Source organism: Ptychodera flava, chromosome 6 (assembly GCF_041260155.1).
Source record: "Ptychodera flava strain L36383 chromosome 6, AS_Pfla_20210202, whole genome shotgun sequence".
Lineage (NCBI taxonomy): Eukaryota > Metazoa > Hemichordata > Enteropneusta > Ptychoderidae > Ptychodera > Ptychodera flava.
In genome coordinates, this window is record NC_091933.1 from 16450791 (window position 1) to 16472648 (window position 21858).

Here is a 21858-nt window from a genome sequence, read left to right on the forward strand (position 1 = left end):
CGTAGAAGAAAGGACAGGCGCTAGGCGTCGACCACACAGTGCTCGTTCACTGAGGTTACTGCAGTCGGCTGTGCAACCTACTTTCGCGGTTTACAGAGTTAAGACAGAATAAAGACAAAAATTTAATACTGAAATTTTGGTGCAATAAACCCATGCACAATGATGGATGAAGGTAAATTTAGGTAAAAAGACATGTATCTGTGTGTATGTATATAAGTATGTATGTATGTATGTGTAGTGTACGTGTGTGTTTATGCACGTTTGTGCGAATGTATGTGTGCACATACGTACGTATGATGTATGTATGCTTGTATAAATGTATGTATGTATGTATGTATGTATGTATGTATTCTACATGTATGAATGAATGCACTATATGTGTGCGAGTATGATTATGTGTTTGTATATGTATGCATACATATGTATGGCCAATGTATATGTGTGTATATATATATATATATATATATATATATATATATATATATATATATATATATATATATATATATATATAAAAATTCCTCTCTATATACATTTCCTAGCTGTTCTATCTCTGAAATAAGGGCGATTGCGTAAATTAATGTTTTACATTGGGCGCCTGGTAAGCGGAACCTGTAAGTTGCCATAGTCACCTTCTCAGGCTGATCCATGTAAGTGGTAAAAATATTAGTAATATAACTTCTACTGCCATATTCGACGAATGTGCTTTTCCAAATTGGCCAAAAGATCATTCTTTAATACTTGTAATTGTTCAAAGCTTTCCAGTCAGATTGCTGTGCTCCAAATAATCAACTTTGAATAATCTGCGTCATATGAGTTCATATGAATATATGAATTCAAATTTGGTGAATTTTACGCCGCATTCTCATGTCCTCTTTATGGGTTGTTAGGAATGATGTCATTCAGATTAGTTTCCATTCTTGTTTATTTGGTCTTTGATTTCGTAGTCCCTCACTGAAGATATTATTTTCTTCAGAAGGTGCTTGTGCACAGTAAATCATTAAAAGATTATTTTCACACTTAACTTGTTTTAAGGGTATTACGGTGGAGTTGAATCAGCCAGTCTTTCGTTCAACCTTGCTAATCAAGTTAACGTCATTATTATTTCTCATTAATTTCAAAGGTAAGAAAATCGACGCGGACAAGAATGACGAATTTGCTGACCGCATCATGAGCAGCTTTAGGGATGTACTCTTGAAATTAGACAGAGTAGAAGGGGCAATTGATAAACTTGGAGCACGTACACAATCAATTGTTGACAAGTACAAAGTCAAGGAATTGTCATTTTGAGCGTTGCTTTCATAGCAGTCGACCAACGCTTAAGTTGGAAAATACATCATCAAGTTTATATTTCATTTAACAAGAACATTTACATGATTTTATAGAATTAGAATTAGAATTAATTACTTTATTGTCCATATGATTGAAAATCGTCTATCACTCGCAGTAAAATATATACAATAAATTATGAAAAATTTAAAACGGCAGACAATAAAGACATCACATAGACACTGCTGATCAACGGCACATGAGTTGTGTGAATGAAAACCTTTGATAGGTAAGAATTTTCACGAGCATATTCATAATATTACATGTGTTTAATTGTTCACTGTCAATGTTTTTATGTTCTGCAAAAGTATATGGGAGGTATGACATTAGTATATAGATAAGTTTGATTTCGAAAACATCAGATGGAACAATACAAGAATTTTTCTTCTTGGATAATTCGATGCTATATTTAAAAGTACGATTCATCTACAGTCATACAAAGTATTTCAACAGGATGCTTTAAATTTGTACAGAAACAGTAAGTCGCAAGACGACGTGTTAGTTTTGTATAGTTTATATATGTTGTATGAATTCGTGAAGTTTATAGCACTGTCGATGTCCTCATCCCTTTCCTTTGTTTTATGCACATTTGCATATTTCGTTTTGGATGTAGTTTCATAAAAAACTCACCTCCGATGAAATGTATACGAACGGTAACTTGATTAAGCAGAGTGTTCATTCATTACCGTGACTGAAATTTACTTACAGAAATATGAAAATATGGTGGGCACTGAATATCATACAAGTGCATGTTCAAGTAGCTTGTTTAACAAATTTGTACTGTCAGATGCTTTTCAAGTATACTCTTATGGAAAAATTCGATCAAACAGATAACTCTGCAAGAGGAGCGATGCTCTACAATAGCTGAATTTGACTAAAAGTTTTCATTTTTCACAGGATACAAGAGCGTGACTACAATAGACAATGAGAGTTTTTACCAAATTGTTCTTACAATAAATTGAAGAAGGATTGACTATCATCAGTAAATACGAATAGGCTAGTCTTCTAAATGGTGACTTTAGCTTTTAACCCTTTGAGCGAAGTAAGTTTTCCCACCAAATTTTAGTGCAATATTTTACCACTTTTTACGATTTTTTCTGTATTTTTCTGATAATATTGGACCAAACGGACATCACATTTCATTAGCTACAGTTTTTCATCAAATTTTTGGCAAGAATCTGAAAAAAATTGACAGAGGTGCATTTTATGAAGGCGACAAAAGTTGACTTTGGCGCTCAAAGGGTTAATGTGAAGTAACTTTCCAGCCACAATATGCATATTTCATTCTTGTTTGTTGCTAAAAAAGAGGACAACATACTCTGAAACTCTAAGTGTGGTCCTCAATAATTTAAAAGACCATCTGTAAATTACAGAGGAACATGAGTAACATTTTTTAAACTTGAATGTCAGAAAACACCGATATAGACTTGTTTTATAGTTATGACATATGTGATTACATGTTATACTCGCATTATGTATAATACAGATTTAAAATGATGTGTTCATAAATGGAAACACTGGTTATCTCTAGTGGTCTAAACATGTAAATTTTTCTAGATGAGATAATAAAGTTTTCTGAATCTGAATCTGAAAGCTTTTAAGTAAAAAAGCCTTGTTTTGTTCTCCGAAAGTTTGCATTCGTAGCGCCAGGGTGGCGTGGGTGAACGGTGATTCGGTTTTTGATACACCTAGTGGAAAAATTAAGTCGCAGATCCGGCTATCGCTCTGTGCAAAATATTGTAGCGTGACATGGAAAATCTGCCATTCCCATTCCAAGTTGATATCGACGATGAGAGAAACTTCATTGTTCAAGTGAAGGCATTTTCTGATGCACTTCAACACTCACGTCAACGATGGAAAAGCAAGCGCTTCTGACACGAAGGTGCAAATCGGCTGTGTCGAGAAACCGATTGTAGTTGCACAGTCAGATGGGAGTAAGCCGTGCCTCTACATGGTTCATTTGCATGCTTGATAATCTCCGGTTTGCTAGTTAACCAGAAAGTTTGCTAGTAAACTGGACACTTTAAACACAAGCAAGTGAGGTGGTTACCATAGGGTAATCCATTGTTGAAAAGAGAGCATGATCTGAACAACCGCACAAGTCAAAGAGTGACATAACTTCATTAACCAATCTGCAATAGTTGCAGTCGCTTGATGATTTGAAATTTCAGATTGTCAATGGAATGTACTTCGAATAACTTGTATTACTACAACAGTTCTTAACTCACAGATATTCTGTGTTAGCGAAAAGTTCGAAATCTAAAATCTACAATTTATTAAGGTACAATAATTGCAGGCAAGGAAATATTAATTGCAGTGAAGTCATTCTTCCTGTAAAGACAACACGTACGTTTTTGGTTTTTTGATTGTTTTTTTGTTTTTGTTTTTTTTGCTGAACAACTTCATTTACCTTGACCGCACCAGTCTTTACATTGGAAAAACACTTGAAACTGCTATCCTCCCGTATCCTTGAACTATTAGCCATGGCAGTCTACAAAACGAAACTTTCGCGGGACAACAACAAACAACAAATTATCTGTTTGTACTTGAATTTTCAATGTATATTTTCGGTAGGAATACATTCGGAAAATTAGCGAAAATTTTATCTGACTTCTAAACAACGACCTTATGCTTGACTTCATTCACAAATATTTTCGTAAAACGGTTGGTTATTTCTCGTACAAGAAGATCTAAATCCCGCAGATTTACAGATATTGTAGCCTGGTTCTCAAAACATTTACCATGAATACTCTTAAAAAATCGATTCATTGTTAGGGATTTCGCTTGACAATTTCTGGAAATTTTCATCTTTATTCTGTCGCATATAAAGGTTTTCTTAAAAAACAGGACCTCTGCTTTGTTATCAACCCATGTTTAGGGTTTTAAGGATGAAAAATCGATCCATGTTTAGGGATTTTTTGGTGAAAAAATTACCCATTTCGGGGGCACATGCCCGTACAACTTTTCTATGGGAGTACCCAACAGGGGCTTGGCTGCTGCTTTGTCCGCAACTGTTCAATAAACTGCATTGTCTCTGGAAGTGCCGTCCATCAATTTCTGGATGCTCTCTTTTCGTCATACGGCAAGCAAAAGCGCTACTTCCTCTTCGGACCAACTATTTCCATGTCCGGCTGCGTAGGACACGTCTGTCATGATTACACTCAACAAAAAGTGAACAAAGGCCCTAGGTCTCCTCAAAAAATATGCCCATAAGTTGCCGCAAGGGCGCGTTTTTCGGCGTTGGTGATTTTCGATGCGTTCACACCAACTGTTAACCCGGAAGTTACGTCCGAGCTCGAACTCAGGTCCATCCCTCGACTCTGTCCTAAATTAACGCCGTCCCAGGGGCGTCAGGAACTGTTCTCACGTATTTTTTGATTCGGACTCAGATCAGGGACGGGGCTGGGCCTGCGAAAACGTGCAGTGAGAACGCCACTTTTAAGACATCTTGCATATCATATATAGGGATTATAATTTTGCAAGTTTGCACTTCGCTAGTACTAAATCCCCAAATAGATTTAATGAGTTTGCTTACAAGGTACTTGTCAGAATGAATCTGAAATAAAGCTTTCGCACCAATAGCCGAATTGAATTATACCTCATTGCTATCTGTTCAGGGTTTGTCCATCCTCGAAAATCTGCTTGCAAAAGGTCGGCCCATTGTCAATTTAAAATCTTACGTTCTTTAAGGAATATAACTAAGGAATTTGGTTGGTCAGATATTTTAAATTCGGTAAATTTCCGATAAAATGCTTGCTCAAAACTACGGCACATAGTCACCTAGTGAAGAAATAATAATCGAAATCATCCCAAAATAGATTGATTCAGTGACGGAACTAAATTGTTCCAGTTGCAATTTTGCTGACTGCGACCCCTTCACAGGCCGTAGCATTTAAAATTGGAAGGAAGTTGTAGTATTTTATGATAGCATATTTGTGATTTTGTCATATTATGGAAAGAAAGTAGCTTTTCTAAATAAGTGCCTTGTATCTTCTATGAAAATTGCCTTTATAATATTGACGTCAGGGCTTGCACACTTTAAGTCTAAATTCTGAGTGCCTTTTATACGCCATGATTTACTACTGTGCCTTTGGTCAACTTAACCATTACATAATACTCATTATTCCCATTAGAATGGATCACAAGTGAATGTAAAAAAAACACGTAATGCTAACAAAATGTTGGCCGGAAGAAAAAGCATCAATAAAGCAAGTAAAGTATACGTAGTCTATAAAAACAATATATTCAGCGCCCGGTTGGTATGTTTCTTCAAACCCTGGCAAGTACAAACGTAGTTGCTCTACTGTCATCTTCCCTTGCGAAGGTCTCCTCTCCGGGCAACTGCAGTGGAAGACTCCTGTCTGGCTAACGAGCCGTGCGAGCGGACGATGCTCTGCTGTGTAATCGCTAGATCTTTGTTGGCGATTTCTCAGTCGACACGTCGTCCAAGCTACACCGCCATACGCCATCGGTGGAAAATATACTGCCTCCACCATGATTAACTTACATGTCTTTTAAATGTTCAAAGTACAAGGCACAAAATGAAAATGTGTGGTTTCGATAACATTCCTTTCAAAAAACTAGAGTAGGTCGGTCGAGATTGTTTTATTTCTCAAATCTTAAGACTTTCGGTTGCCGAACAATGTGGCGGCCGAATTCCTAACACGTAACATATTGCTGTTACGTCACGAGACAAGACTGGTATACCGGTATATATGTGTTTATATGCCAATTAATTGACTCATCAAAATTCTCCTGCTGGAAACTGAACTGTTTATTATTGACCAAGATTAAAATAAGGATAAAAGCATATTTACTCGACTTAATTTGATCACATACATGTAAATCACGTGACATTGTTTACATCAATTACTGCAATTGTCTGTATGCAAACACCATCTCGTGTATAATCCCGACTTTGACGGTAGTTCGGAAATGATTTACCTTATATGTCTATATTTAAGTCTTTACCCTTGTTTAGCTTTTTAAATGTAAAATTCAAAAATGACGATATTTCCTATGACTGGATCGATCAGATGTCTGAAGCTGCGGCCGTTTGACCGATAACTGCAGATTTGAAAGATGCCTTCCTTGGGCTGTATTTCAATGCAATGCCCAGAACGATGAAGCGCCGGCAGCAGTGCCAGTTTGTGTAGCCTTGTGGAACACATATATCGACCGGACTACGTGTATCATTCAATGCAGCCATCCCCCGGAAGACCTTAAGATCAGTGGCTGTGGATACTAGCTCGACTTCTGACCTCAACAACCGAAGGAGGAACTCCTGCGCGGTGGAAACATCAAAAGGCCAAAAAATAAATTGTGTTGTTCCGATAACATGGTTTTCAAAAATGGGGTAGGTAGGTCGGCAGGGATTGTTTTCCAAAATATTTATATTTTTGATGTGCATTTTTCAGGGGTTCAGGGTGTGGTCAGACACTGGCCGCAACATTTCCAGAAAAACGCATCATGAAAAGAAACATACAAGACGTCCTCGTTCAAGCAAAAATCAAATGCCAAGTAACGAACGCGTGATTCTACGGGTTTTTTCTTTCTTTTTTTTTTTAACTTCCGTGTTTACGTAGCTCTAAAAAGTTTAGGGTCGGCAGGTAAAAAATAGGATAAGTCGGGTAATCGGAACAGCACAATTATTTTGTTCGGCCTAAGCTGTATTACAATTCCCCTTCGGCCCCAAACGTAGCCACCAACATTGAACACAAATTTCTGTGTCAAAATAAAGAGATTGTTTCGTCACTCCTAAGTTTCAAAAACTTATCGACAGTCAAGAATTAATTGACTTCAGTTTGTTCTCTCCACTTTCGTTTGTCTGTGAGCGGTAATTTATGTTTCATACAATTGCAAGTTGCAGACAAATGAGGAACTCCCTGCTACAGTGCACCGTATTACGTATAAAAATGCCAAGTACTGCCGCCAGGAAGTGTCCGGTTTCAAACCGCTTCAACCCGTGAAAATCACGGGGAACCCGATTAATTGACATGCATTTATGCATGGATTAGCCATGACGTGTTCATTTTCTATGCATATATGCAGAGCGTAAGCTGTCACTCAAGACAGTGATTGTTTACTTTGGTGACAAAAGAAGTCAAGTATCAGTGACAATCCTTGAGTGAAACAAAAATTCCGAATCTTTCGTATGTAAAAATGTGAAAGAGGCTCCCCACCTAACTATCCTAAATGTTTTTTTTGTGTCGAGTTTGTGTTTGATTCGTTTCGAAAATGTGTTCCTACATTCTTATCCGATTGTTTGTGTTAATGAAATGTTTGTTTCGCTTCGGATATTTGTAGGGAAGTTTGGATTAGTGTGTACGGTAATGTTTTGTTTGTGTAGGAAAAGCTTATGGCGAGACGCAGCCGGGCCTATGGTGTTACAATATTGATAGAGTGGCCCTTTGACGCTTGCGTTTCGAAACCCGAGTGTAGTTTCTCATCAGTCGCAGTGTGGATTCTTTGCTTGATTTGTGTTTGTGAAAATTTATTTTAATGCATTTTAGTGGTCTTACTCTTCGAGTAGCGAGGCAAGTATATTGGATTAGTTTGGGTCTCGTTGTGAGTCCGTTTTGTGGTTCGGTTTGTTTGTTCTATGTTTCTTTACATTTTTAAATTTTGTTTAGACTAGTGTGTCTTTTAGATTTTTACGGCGGTTTGTGAACTTTCATGCAATAAGTACCACTGCGGGGTACGGATTTTTATGGGTTTTTTTGGATCAAGATACTTATAAGTATCATGGTCGATGTGTTTCTTGTCGTACATTTTGTTAAATAGTTCGTGTACTTTGTTTACTATTTGTTCTGTGTCGTCACTGTCTAGTTGTGTATAATACTGAGTGTTGCGTAATTGCTTTTCGCATTCGTGTACGAAATCTTTTGTGTTGACAATGATGTTACCCCTACCCTTGTCGAAGGGTTGTTATGGTAATTTGTCTATTGTTTGCAAGCTAGTTTATCGCGGTTCTTTAGGCACGCGACATTTCTTGTTTCCTTCTTTGAAAGCATATCTCTAGAAGTGCAAGTTCAGCAGCTTCAGATAGCTTTCAAGTTCTGTGTTTTTTGTTGTTCGGGGAGTCCAGCTTGATTTTTCCTTGAATGGGTGTTATTGCTATTGTTTGTGTCTCATGATGTAGCGCAGTCTTACTTTGCGACCATAGTTGTTGAAATCCTGAAGCAGTTTTATTCTGCTTGGTTTTGTTGGTGTCGGAATGAATTTTAGGTCTTTGCCTAGTGCTGTTATTTCGGTGTTTGTTAGTTTGAGCAATAAAAGGTTCTTGATGGATTTCATGTTGTTGTCGGCTTTTCTTTGGAAGATGGCTGATTTATTTCCACGGCCATTTTGTCTGTTACGGTGATTTATCATTTGGTTTTTTGGTTTTTTTAATGTTGTATTTCTTTTTTGTTGTGTTTACGATTTTTGTTAATTCTTATACAGCATAAACGATGAACTCGAGAATTCCCTGTCACAGAGAATAATGGAATAAGAACTACAATTTTACCGTCGTTCGGTCAACTGAAGTAGCAGTTTGTTCATCATCTAATCCCAATTAACGAGGGCCATTTAGCACTTCATCGAAGTTCTCCTCCCACTAATCCAGGGAAACCGTACTTGATAGTCCTACGTCATCAGCTAATGCCTTATTATGCTGATTTTATGCCATATATTTGAATACATAACGAGCCTGCGAAACCGGACAATTCCTGGCGGCATGTAAAGGGAGTCGGGTGGTGCTGAAGTAAAAGGGGCTTCAACTCTGGAATAGATTTATCGTTTCATCATAGGGCCCGCAGGCTGAAGAACAAAGAAGCAAACAATTTAAGAAACCGACAAATAAATTCCCAACGAAAAGAGAGGAGAAATGATTAAAAACAATAACAAATAAACGAGTAAACAAACAAAAGAAACAGAAACTAATTAACACACAAACAAATCTACAGCCAGACTGATAGACAAATATACGACGTATATGTAGAGCAATTACAACCATTTTCAGTATTAGACAGCGAAGCTACTGCAGTGAACTGCAATAAAACTGCTTACACTAATTAGTTTCAGCTGTAGTCATCTGGCAGATTGGCATGTAGTATGTTATAACTGGGCAGTTTCTGTTACACCCGTGGCCACTTTAGTGTTGATCAAGGCTACTTGATACAGACAAAAATTCTGTTTGTCCAAAGGCTAGCTCTGTCTGGGGTTGTAAATGAGAGTTTACGATTGGCACCCTGTGTTCAATATTAAGATACAATGTAACATTACCATGCACTGGTCCATGTATAAATCTTGTTTAGGCCTGAGAAAAAAAAATCTTGTTCATAGGATTTTTTGGACCAAGTTCCAGGAGCGGCGAGCGAAATTTTTTTTTTAATTTTTTTTAGGCCGAAGGTAAACGCGGTTCCCTGGCATTTTTGCACAGATGCAGACAAGGCAAGATAATTGTTTCCCTTTTTACCAGAAATATCTCAGACAAGAAACACTGATACTGGTAACTGAATTCAAATACTATATTTCCCAACAATAACATAGGCCATTACATTCACAGTTAGTGTTTGCACAACATATTCTGAGTATTTCAACATTCTCTCAGAATAAAACTGAAATGTACAGCAAATCACTGAAATCCAACAATTCAGTATTGTCCTTTAATATTGTCCTGGTGGGACCTAGCATCTTGAGTTTTTTTCATTTTACTTTGGCCCCATGTTTTGACCTCTTTACCACTGTCTCTACACAGTTTACACAATGGTCTAACAACACTGTACTGTGATCGGAGTGAAGTTATATAGTCATCATTCAGATCGACTACTTAACATCGACGCAACCATGTGTTTTGTCATTGCCGTAATTTTTTATACTTTCGATGCAATTTTCATTCAATCGGATGCACCGTCCATCTGCTGTCACGATCTTGTTGAACAAATCGCCGAACATAATATCAGGACAAAAACTGAATAGCGTCTTTAGAACTAACTGTTGTTGGCCATCACGTCGAATGTTGGCGATCAAATTAATACTCATGATGTGACATGTACTAACCTAACCAAATCGACCCACTTTGCGCCGTGATTCGCCAAAATTCAGACGTCACAACAACGTGTTGGCGGTCAACGAAGTCTGTACAAACACGTAGGAAGTCTCATTAAAAATCCCGTGCCCGCGAAAACCCGACAAAGTGTAGGGCGCCACCAGCGGCAGTACATATACATATTTGTAATGCGGCAGTAAGAATTTGCCGCGATCAAAAAAAAAAAAAAAATTCCAAATATGCCAAAGTAGAAGCGGCGATTCCGATGAACAATTTATTTTTTCTTCCTGTTTATTTCAACTTCCCCAGACAAACTGTCTGCATGGGACATACAATGTTGTCGACTTTGCCAGATGGCTACAGCTGAAACGAATTAGTGTGAGCAGTTTTATTGCAGTTCACTGCAGTGGCTTCGCTGTCTAATACTGAAAATGGTTGTATTAGACTTCTAGTTAAGAGACATAATCACCATGCCAGGGAATGGTTCCACTTTCTCTGTGGACCATTACGTTGCATGCTGATTACGTCTGTTACTTATTCTACTCACAAATTTGTTACATATATTTTGCCTTTAGACTCTTTGTAATGTTGTCTCTTTATGTCAAGTTATTTGTGTGAATAGTCCTTTGTAGTCATACTCTCATTTATTTTCTAATGCTTTTCTTTTTTCTATTTGTTGATTGTCCGTTTGGTTTTAGTGTTTCTTTGTTTGGTTTTGCATTAACCTGTTTGTTATTCACGCTGACCTCCCGTGGCATTGTTTCAAATCATATGAAGTTAAGAGACATACCTGAACCACACTACAGAAACCAGGGCTCACTGTTTCGTTGCAAGGTAAAAATCATGGAAAGTGTATAACATGAAAACGGAAGTATCTTTTAAGACTTGGTTCAAGTCGGTGAATTTTTAAAAATTAAAATCATTTATAATAATTTCTCTTGTGTCCCTCCTATTTGTACCAACCTATTCGGAACTTGGCAGCCCAGGCCAGGTTTTTCCAGCGATTGAATGCATTACCTTTGAATCTGCGCAGTAGTGAGTTAGTTTCTGCCGGATTCAGGTGAAACTCCCCTCTCATTGCGTTCACCCCATTCATCGCGTCCACTCCACTTACGCGTTTCAAATGAAAACAGAGCACAAATCATCGCGTTCACTCCACTCAAACATTCACAAATCACAGACGTTGAACCAAGTCTAGTATCTTTTGTATTTCTCCACCAAGTAAAGGATACATGTAAGAACGAGGGCTTTCCTGATAAACGAAGTCCGCTGCTACGATAACATGTCGAGACATTTTATCACAGTGGAGGACGAACATGAGTATGAGAACGAAGAACGAATGAGCATTGAGCAGTAAGCACCAACAGTGTATTAGAAAATGAGTTCCGACATGAATCTTATTTGCATAGCAATTGTGAAAAGGCATCATTAAGAATTCATATTCGGTCAGTCATGTACGGGATACGAAGGGCCAGCCTGTCGCAAATGGTGTGGTGAAATTTTCATCTAAATTGGTACATGGATGAACTACCACCAGAAGAAGCAAATCTAATCAAGTCTATCGATTCGTAAGGCGTAGAAGTAAGTTCTTTTAATTTCTACAATTGTTGGCTCTGAGAACTGCGCGAGGTCGACCAAGAGAGCATACTATATGTATAGGCAAATCTGCTCCTGCTTTTATCGAGCCAAGGATTATGTAGGATAACAATGAATAGGCGTTTGGCAACGACATTTTATTTCTAAAATCATTACTATAATAACTGTGAAGAGGGTTAGAATCGGCTAAAATACCTGGTACATTGTAGTAAAATCTTCATCGATGAATGCTTTGATAAAATTGTTTATGAAAAGGTAATGAAACTGTTGTCTGAGTTAGCGATAGCTACAGTACTGTGGCTCTTAGACAGTACGTTCTCTACTGCCTATATGTGGCTAGAGGTTTTGCCTAGATATTTAGGTCGGACGGCAAAACTAGAGCTACAGGTCTAACCGTAGAGAAAGTGCACAGGTGGCTGAAATAGTGAGTAACCCGCTTTCTGCACAAAAAATCCCGTCAAACGGCAGTATTTTGGATTAATATCGATGCATTCTTGAGCGGGTAGGTGCAAAATAGTATCAGAAGGTAAACCGGCAAAGAAAGGAAGGCCAGATTCGCCAAATAACGTTCGCAGGTGCCCCAACGGAATCCCGTTCGGACACTTGTGCACTTTGTCTAAGGTTGCAATTGGCCCTGTGGCTCTGGTTTTGCCGTCCTACCCAAATACCCAGGCAAACCATGGAGCTACAGTACTGCAGCTAAGTCAGCGACAAAGTAAAAGTCAGCTCTCTTTCGCGTTTAGTCCAGTCAAAATAGGGTTAGACCCACCACAAATTGCAACAGAATTTTTTTCTTCAGAATGCATTTTAGAGAGGTACCCAGAACAACATATTAAAAGTTTACTCGAATCAACCTTGGGGAAAATGCCTAATTTGCATAAATCAAATATGGCGGCCAACCATCGGACAAAATAACATAATTGGCCATATATTACATGTTAAACAAGCTATTTCAGTGATTTCAACGTCTGACACTAGTAATGTGGCTCAGGGAGTCATTTTGGAGGTATAATGTTTCATATAGGCACTTCACTAATTTGCATAATTCCAATATTGCGGCCACATTCCTACAAAATACATTTTTGGTCATATACCATGTATTAAACAAGCAATTTCAGTGATTCCAAAGTTAAAAGTATATTTCTATGGCATGAACAAACGATTTTGAGATGCAATGATTTGCATTGGCACTTTGTTAATTTGCATAAATCCAATATGGTGGCACACATTCCTACAAAGGTCATTGTCGGTCATATACCACATATTAAACAAGCTATTTCAGTGATTTTAAAGTTTTAATATTTTTCTTGTACATGAAGAAACACTTTCAGTGGTTCAATTTTCACAAAGGCCCTTTGATAATTTGCATAGATTAAATATGGCTGCCATATTAATGCCCATTTATTAATAGCTTCTAATATAAATAAGGGTTTGATATAGGTTTTAGCACTAGGAATCTATCGAGAAGAAACTGTTGTCCTTGGACATTTATTTTTAAAATTTTGATTTTTCTATATATGACGACTGTTAATGATTGTTAGTCTTCTAAATAATATATTCTCTTCCTGAATATAACATTGGGTCATCTGTGTACGACATTTTTGTAATTTGTATGGGTATTTATCACTGTACAGTGTCAAAAATGTAATCTGTAATGTTTACTGTTAAAAAAGACGTGTTCAACATCTTAAGTTTTTAATTTAGATTGAACCCCTTTCTTATGGATTGGCGCATCTTTATAAGACCCCCTTGATGATAGGCAAGAAGTCATTACATTTAACAGTAAAAATACAATAATAACAACAAAGCTAAAAAAACAGAAAAATGACATGACCATGAAAAAAATGCCATAATACGCACAAATTAAAACTTAGCACTATTGCAACCAATGTCAAATTCATAAAAACTTTAAGGACACGCAAACTCACAAAAACTGAATACTGCATGCTTTAGCAAAGGCTTATAATTAATCCAAACACAGAATCCAACTATTACACAATACAAACAAGTACACCAGGAGTCGTTTTTCCAAGTGTCATTTTTCCAGATGTACATGTTTGTATCGTGTAACAGTTGGATTCTGTTGGGCTGATGAGCTGTTTGAATTAATTTTAAGCCTTTACTAAGCATGCAATTTCAGTTTCTGTGAGTTCGTGTGCTGATCAAGTTTTTTAAGAGTCTGACATTGTTTGGCAACAGCGCTAAGTTTTAATTTGTCTGTATTGTGTCATTTGTTTTTTTTTGATCACACTATTTTTGTTTCTGCATTTTTATTATCTTTGTTGTGTTTATTTTATTGTATTTTTGCTGTTATATGTGATGAATTCTTGCCTATCATCTTTGGGGATGTATAAAGATGCACTCGTCCATAAGAAGGGGGCTCAGTCTAAATTAAAAACTAAAGATTTTGCACACGACTTTTTTAAAACAGTAAACATTAAAGATTACATGTTTTGACACTGTAGACTATAAAACATCTATAAAAATCACAAATAATGCCGTACACAGATGAATTTAATGTTATATTCAGAGAGAGAGATAGAGATTATTATTAGATGACTAACAATCATTAACGGTTGTCATGTATAGAAAAATCACAAGATAATTAAAATTGCATGACTCTCTTACGTCTCAATAGTAAAAGCTCATCAACATATACGTATTTTAATGCGTTCGGATGTCAGATAATTTTGTAGTTTTACCAAATTCACTTTAACACTCTTTTCAAAGTTCAATATATTGATGGAGCATGTTAACAAATTCAGGTATAGACACCTAGTAAAATAAAGTTTTATTATTAAATGGATCGTTATTGTAAGTAAATTTATAATATATTTTCCACACTGTAAAAATAATTGTTCAAGGACATAAGATGGAGCTGCACGTTGCCAACACACTTTTTTCAAAGGAATATTTCTTGTCTAACATGACAAGGAAACCCATAGAAACTACTTTGTAAAATGTAATACTTCACTTGAAACAAGAGTATATGTAGGAAAAAAACCAATTTTATTTTTCATTATCTATCCTCATTCTAATATGGCATGGGTTGAAAGACTGACATTCAAAAAAGTGCTTAAAATCATGATTAGCAAAATAAAAAATGCCTCTTATTCAAAATGTAAGAATTTTATGGCAAAAAAAATAGTGGTTTTGTTATATAGCATTTAAAGAACATGATGTGAAAATTTCAGAAAGTTTGACCAAGCCAGACTGGAGTTAAATGCTTTGGAAATCTTGAAATTGGGATAAAAGGGAAGCAGGAAATCGGGTGAATACATTTGTATACATTAACACTTCTATATCATGCAACTTACGACTGCTTGCCAAGCTAAAAGGTAGACCTGACCAATTTTTAATCTTAGGTTAACAAATTAATCAAAATTGGATGAATATTTGCAATTTTCGTTTGAAGCACAATACGCTTTTTGGGTGCAGTACCTTCTAACAGTTTTTTTCATGATACTCCTATTGCTAAAAACTCTACCAGAACCCTATTTATATTAGAAGCTATTTGGGTATTAATTTGGTAGCATATTTAATTTGTGAAATTTATCAAAGTGTCTCTTAAAAACATTGAACCGCTAAATGTGTACCTTTATGCTCAAGAAATATATTTAAACTTAAAAAACGGCTGAAATAGATTGTTTAATATGTGATATATGACAGAAAATGTCTTTTGTAGGTATATTGGCCGCCCTATTTGATTCATGCAAATTAACAAAGTGCAAACGTAAATCATTGCAAGCCAAAAATCGTTTTTACATGCAAACGCAATACACTATTAACTTTGAAATCATAGAAAAAGCTTGTTTAACCCTTTGACTGCTGTAATTTTTACATCAAAATTTTAATGCAATATTTTTACCAATTTCTGTGAATTTTTCTGTACGTTTTTTTCATAATTTTGGACCATACGGATATCATTTTTCATCAGCTAAAGTTGTTTTATCAAAATTTGGCAAATAGCAGAAAAAGACTGTAGTACATTTTATAAAGTTAACAAAAATAGACAGGCGCTCAAAGGGTTAATACGTGGTATGTGACAGAAAATGTCCTTTGTAAGTACGGTAGCCACCCTATTTGATTTATGCAAATTAGGGAGTACCTATGCAAATAATTGAATCTTGAAAATCTTTTGTCTATGCCAAACAAATATACTTTTAACTTTGAAATCACTGAATAGCTGGTTTAATACATGGTATATGACCGAAAATATCTTTTGTAGGAATGCTGGCCGCCATATTGAAATTATGCAAATTAATGAAGTGCCTATATGAAACATTATACCTCCAAAATGATTCCCTGAGCCAAATAACTAGTGTCAGACTTTGAAATCACTGAAATGGCTTGTTTAACCTTTTGACTGGCATCTGTACTTTTTGACCAAAATTTTATGCAATATTTTACCAATTTCTGTTAACTTTTCTGTACGTTTTTTTTCATAATTTTGGACCAAATGGATGTCATTTTTCATCAGCTACAGTTTTTTATCAAAATGTTGGCAAAATAGCTGATAAAATGACTGTGGTACATTTTATAAAGTTAAAAAAAATAGACAGGCGCTCAAAGCGTTAATACGTGGTATATGACAGAAAATGTCCTTTGTAGTTATGTTGACCACCATATTGGATTTATGCAAATTAACGAAGTACCTATGCAAATCACTGCATCTCAAAAATCGTTTGTCCATGCCAAACAAATATACTTTTAACTTTGAAATCACTGAAATAGCTGGTTTAATACGTGGTATATGACCGAAAATATCTTTTGTAGGAATGCTGGCCACCATATTGAAATTATGCAATTAATGAAGTGCCTATATGAAACATTATACCTCCAAAATGACTCCCTGAGCCAAATAACTAGTGTCAGACTTTGAAATCACTGAATAGCTTGTTTAACATGTGATATATGGCCAATTATGTTATTTTGTCGGATAGTTGGCCGCCATATTTGATTTATGCAAATTAGGCATATTTCCCAAGGTGGATTCGAGTAAACTTTTAATATGTTGTTCTGGGTACCTCTCTAAAATGCATTCTGAAGAAAAAAATTCTGTTGCAATTTGTGGTGGGTTAGGTGCCAAAATCTCGTAGATTGACTGGACTGTTGCTTACTTGTCAGCGCATGATTATTTTAACCCGGACTATTCCATTTTCAACTGATTGAATCAATTTGTGATTTGGTAAATGCATTTATACTACAGGGGCCACCACTCACTATGGTAAAACTTCCCAGGTCAAACCATGGAAATTAGAAGCGAAGCTTCTACCATGGTCAAACCCAATAAACCGTGAACCTCAATAACGGCTCCGGATGTTCAAAGTGGAGTGCCCTGCAATCTTTAGTGCATTACGAGAGAGAAGTCAGCCTTTTTACAAGTTGAATAATGGACGAAATTTACATAACGATAGTGAATCATGTGTCATGTTTCATAACATTGTTTTTCTGTTCGTGTTCTTATTTATGTGCCACATTGTAATACCATAGACAGTACAAACGAGACACTCCGTTTCCACCGACAAACTTTGCCGACCGCCGCTACACGGGCATAACATTTATGTCGGTAACAGATATCTGAACGCTCGGCGCGGGACCAATTCTGTTCCAATCGGGAGGGGTTTTACGGCCGGCTTATAATAAAATCCGTGTCGGCCCAGATTTCCGTGCGAAACACGTTACGCCGTCCCTTGTCAAAGATGATCGCAAAGTTTGATCATAGACATTTTTAGGGTCTAATCTTTTGGTGTAATCGTAAACTTTAAATTTAGCGGAAGTTTTCAATCCAGTCCTTCACTTTCACTCGATCTATCTACACTGATAAATCGTTGTGGCCAAACGTAGTGAAACACGACGTCCGCAGAACGATTCTACCATATGACGTATTTTATTTTACTGCCGATTGGCTAATCAACGACCAAAACGAAGGTTATTGCAATACGTCACCGGTGCTGTATTAGGAAGCGTTCAGTTATTGTGGCCGAGGATGGGCCAGCAAATTCTTCCTTTGCATCAGTCAAAATAGGTGAACCCCCTACCAATTGAACCAAAAATTGATGAACCCCTTTGTAAGATGACACAAATTTCATGACCCTCCCCGCTCAAAAACAAAATGCTTGAGTAAAGCGGCACACACAAATACCTTTGCAGGGGGTGTGATAGAATTAAAAAAAGATTCTAAGAATTTTTTTTAAATTATCCCAGTGACAACTTCGCAATGTGTTAACATTCAAATCTCCCATTCTTGCTATAATTTTGAAATCCCACTCGTAGGGATTGGACAGAAATTACAGGTCGTTCGCAATTTTTGACGCAAACATGCAAACATTTTTGAAGGGTCATGAAATTTAGTGCGTGGCATTTGGGGAGGGCTGCCATTTTGTGCTTGACTATCAGAAGACAAAATGTGGTTGATGTGTATTGTCCTAAAACGTCAAATCATAATACATGGGAATGTATTGGGCAAACTATTATATTAAGATTTTCCCATTAGAAAAAAATAATCTACATCTGTACACAGTGGCAGGTCAAAACTGCATGTGTGAACACAAATTTGATATTTGGATTTGATCGGTCGATTATTACAAAAGTTATAGTAAGGTCTTCATTTTGTAGATTGGCCTTTCTCAGTCTACATTGTATAGTATACAATGAAGCCTATGAGCAATCGCTATAAGTACTGCTGCGTTTGATATACCCATTCTGGCAGGTTTGGTTTTTTGTGTGTGTGTTTTTTTTGGGGGGGGGTTGTTTTGTTTTGTTTTTTAGCTTCCCCTTCTTTTTCAACCAGATATTTACTTACTGATTGATTTTTCGCTTGCTCAAACGGGAGTTTGTAAATGTTGAGATTATCCCAAACGACCTAAACCGAGCAAAAATGACCCCAAACGATCGAAAGACTTGTGGAAACGGCCTGAAACGAGTCAAAGTTGGGTCGAAAGCTGCAATCCGCAGTAATACCGACGAAAACTTGGTCCGGAAACGTACTTCTGCAATTCTGTTTTGCGCCAAGGGAGCATACACCGAGATTTAGGGCCCATAACTGTTCTGCCTCGTTTGTTGGGGAAGTACCCGACTTGGACGGTAGTTTGTCGTCATGTACTTTCTGTGTCATGTGGAATGCTAATGAGAACCGCGCTACTGCTGTACGTAAGAGCCTGATGACTGGGGTGACCAGAGAGTTTTGGGCCGATATTGAGACTAAATGCTGGTTTCCCCACTTGAAACTTGAGCCGCGTTAAAGGCAAGAGGCATTTCGCTATAGGCGTAGACCTTTTATTTGACTCTAAACTCCATATTTTATTGGATTTACGGTCCGGAGGGCAGGACCTAAACGAATTCGACCTCATTACGAAAGTTATAGTTAGGTTTTCGTTTTGTACATTGGCCTTTCTCATTCTCCACGACCATGTAGCCTATGGGCATTCGCTATAACTACCGCTACGTTTGGTTTTCCAATTTCAGGGTATCTTTTAACATTCCTTTGTTACGTGTGCAAGTAACTTATACAATCTAACATTGCATTCAAGTCCGAACATAGATTGTCAACAATAACGGAGTTGGTGTCACATGTGGAGGCTATATTTACCACAAATATACTGAATACTTTAGGAGTCTGTGGAAGTAGAAGAAGAAAGTGGAGTTTACTACATAGATCGAATTTCGAAAAAAGGTCAAAAGTTATAGACACCGTCCATCGTGCAAAGTTATGCGAAAAGCGCCGCATTGTAGAAAGTATACCTTGACAGCTAAAGGCCATGCTTTGAATGCATTTCGTTTCCATGTTACTCTTAATTTCATTTTCATTTTTACTTTTAAATTCTTGGTGGTTTTATTTTTATCAACTGTTTCGGGGATGTTTTCTTCCTTAGTTTTGATTAATCGTATTTAAGTTTTAATAAATCAAAATTGTCCTTTGGTTTTTGATTTTTGGGGTTTTTTTATTTAACATTTTATACTCCAAGATTCACATGTTACCTTTTTTGTTTTCCTTTTCAATCTACTCTTGGTTTTTTATTCAATGTCAATAATAATAATCGATCGTTTCTTTCAGTTTTTGTTCAGATTTTAATTCAACTTGAATGTGCAGTTCGTATGTCAGCCTTTCAATTTTACACTTTTCGCACAAACAAACATATAAAATTGACATTCACGCATTTTAATCGTTATCATATGCTGAAATAGTGTTCCGGTAAGACTTCCGACGCACTTTGTTTCATTTTTATATGATTTGAAAATTGCAGAAAATGACAAAGTTAGGCGACACCGACGACACTACAAGGTTAATGCAAGATGCAAAGTCGTACCAGTCAACAAAGGAAGAAACATTGGATGCATCTCTTCCGCTTGGCAAAGCTCAAAACAGCTTGGTACCGATTATTGAGTTCGATTCCGAAAGCGTAAGTCTTTCATCCGATCGCTCATCAACTGAAGACGTGGTGTCGAGTAGCCCCCTGAGTATAGAAGATTCAGTAGATAAAAATGAAATAACCGATAGCAAACCGACGATAAGTTTAAAACTGCTTGCCGCCACAATAGTCGTGTCAAGATTTGTCTTCGATTCATCGGAGTCAATGATAGCCGCATTCTATCCTCTTGAGGTGAGTGTAAAGTTGATATATTGCATCAAATGGTTGTAATGTGGTTATATTTCACTAAGGTGATACCACCGTTAATTTGACGTGAGCGAACATTATTAATAATATTCAGCTCCTGTTGAGTTAATTAATACTCTAAAGGGAAAGCCTTCCACTAAAATGTTTGCATGAAAACATTATACCCACCAAAGTCAGCAGGCCTTTCGGTCCTAAGAGTGAATCCAACTGCTTGAGTCGCCACTTCAAAGCGATAAATGTTTGTCTTATAATCATTTTGACCTCTAGAGTGAGTCATTTCAAGTTTCCAAAATCATTTCGTATAGGAATAAACACTTTTTGTAAACAAACCGAACTTAGATAAATATTATAATATTATGTACATGTACATAGATAAAACACACACACACACACACACACACACACATATATATATATATATATATATATATATATATATATATATATATATATATATATTCATATTCGAAAAGTTGCATTATTGAAAATTTATTGATTATATTGTGTAACTTTAGAACATCAAATTGGCAGCATATAAAATTCCTCATTAAAATATTCTACGCCACGGTTCTACTTTTCTTATCGACACCAATGTTGATGATGCGATTTCTTTTGGAAGGGAATAGTCAATTTAAAACAGAAACAACGTTGGCAAAGACATACGTATCGTGGTTCTTCGGTGAAGTATTGATTTCATGACGCACGGTCAACCTGATTTCCCTTTCTTTCGTTATGAAGGCAAACAAACGTGGTGTACAAACGACTCTGATAGGGCTGGTCTTCAGCAGCCTACAGGTTACAGCATCTTTGTCATCATTTGTTGTACCAAAATTGGTAAGTTATTCATGTGCTTCCTTGATCAAGATAATCGGACTATTAAGGTGGTGGGTGCTTCAAAACTTGAACTCAAAACTTCATCCGTGATACTAAGCCATTGTCTTTCTAAATCAAGACTTAAAATCGGGAATTGCCGTGAAAAATTTGGTACTAAATCAACAAACCTTCTAGTATTTACCGACACTTCAAATATAATAATAATAATAATAATAATAATAACAAGGCAGTATTGCTGAAGGCAATGAGTACTTGGGCCGTGATAGAGTAATTTTGAGGACAATATATACTACTATTCAAATATGGTCTTGAATTTCCTCCTGTCAATGAGGCATTTGATTAACTGGTTATTAAACGAAGCAATGGCATGACAACGGCAAAATATGTCTAGCAACTTTTGTGGAGTTTGAGGCAGGGGTTCTTTATTTATAGCGGGAATTGCTTAAACTC

The 21858-nt window shown here is 36.6% G+C and overlaps 2 protein-coding genes across 4 annotated transcripts in view; both read left to right on the forward strand.

Moving 5' to 3' along the window:
• The window catches only part of LOC139134221 (uncharacterized), a 104099-nt gene extending 101177 nt beyond the window's left edge, over positions 1 to 2922 (forward strand). Inside the window, exon 52 of the mRNA XM_070701133.1 lies at positions 1124 to 2922. Coding sequence (XP_070557234.1) covers positions 1124 to 1290 — 167 coding nt within the window. The 3' untranslated portion in view covers positions 1291 to 2922. The remainder of the gene's footprint in view (positions 1 to 1123) is intronic.
• Positions 2923 to 11805: 8883 nt separating this feature from the next.
• LOC139134981 (MFS-type transporter SLC18B1-like) overlaps positions 11806 to 21858 on the forward strand; it is a 29781-nt gene continuing 19728 nt past the window's right edge. For 2 of the 3 annotated variants that reach the window (XR_011552909.1, XM_070702103.1), the window contains exons 1-3: positions 11806 to 11941; positions 20203 to 20559; positions 21313 to 21408. Coding sequence is in view for 2 of the 3 variants with exons in the window: in XM_070702103.1 (XP_070558204.1) it covers positions 20206 to 20559; positions 21313 to 21408 (450 nt within the window). In the remaining variant the exon portion in view is untranslated. The remainder of the gene's footprint in view (positions 11942 to 20202; positions 20560 to 21312; positions 21409 to 21858) is intronic. The other variant, XM_070702104.1, reaches the window with a different exon arrangement.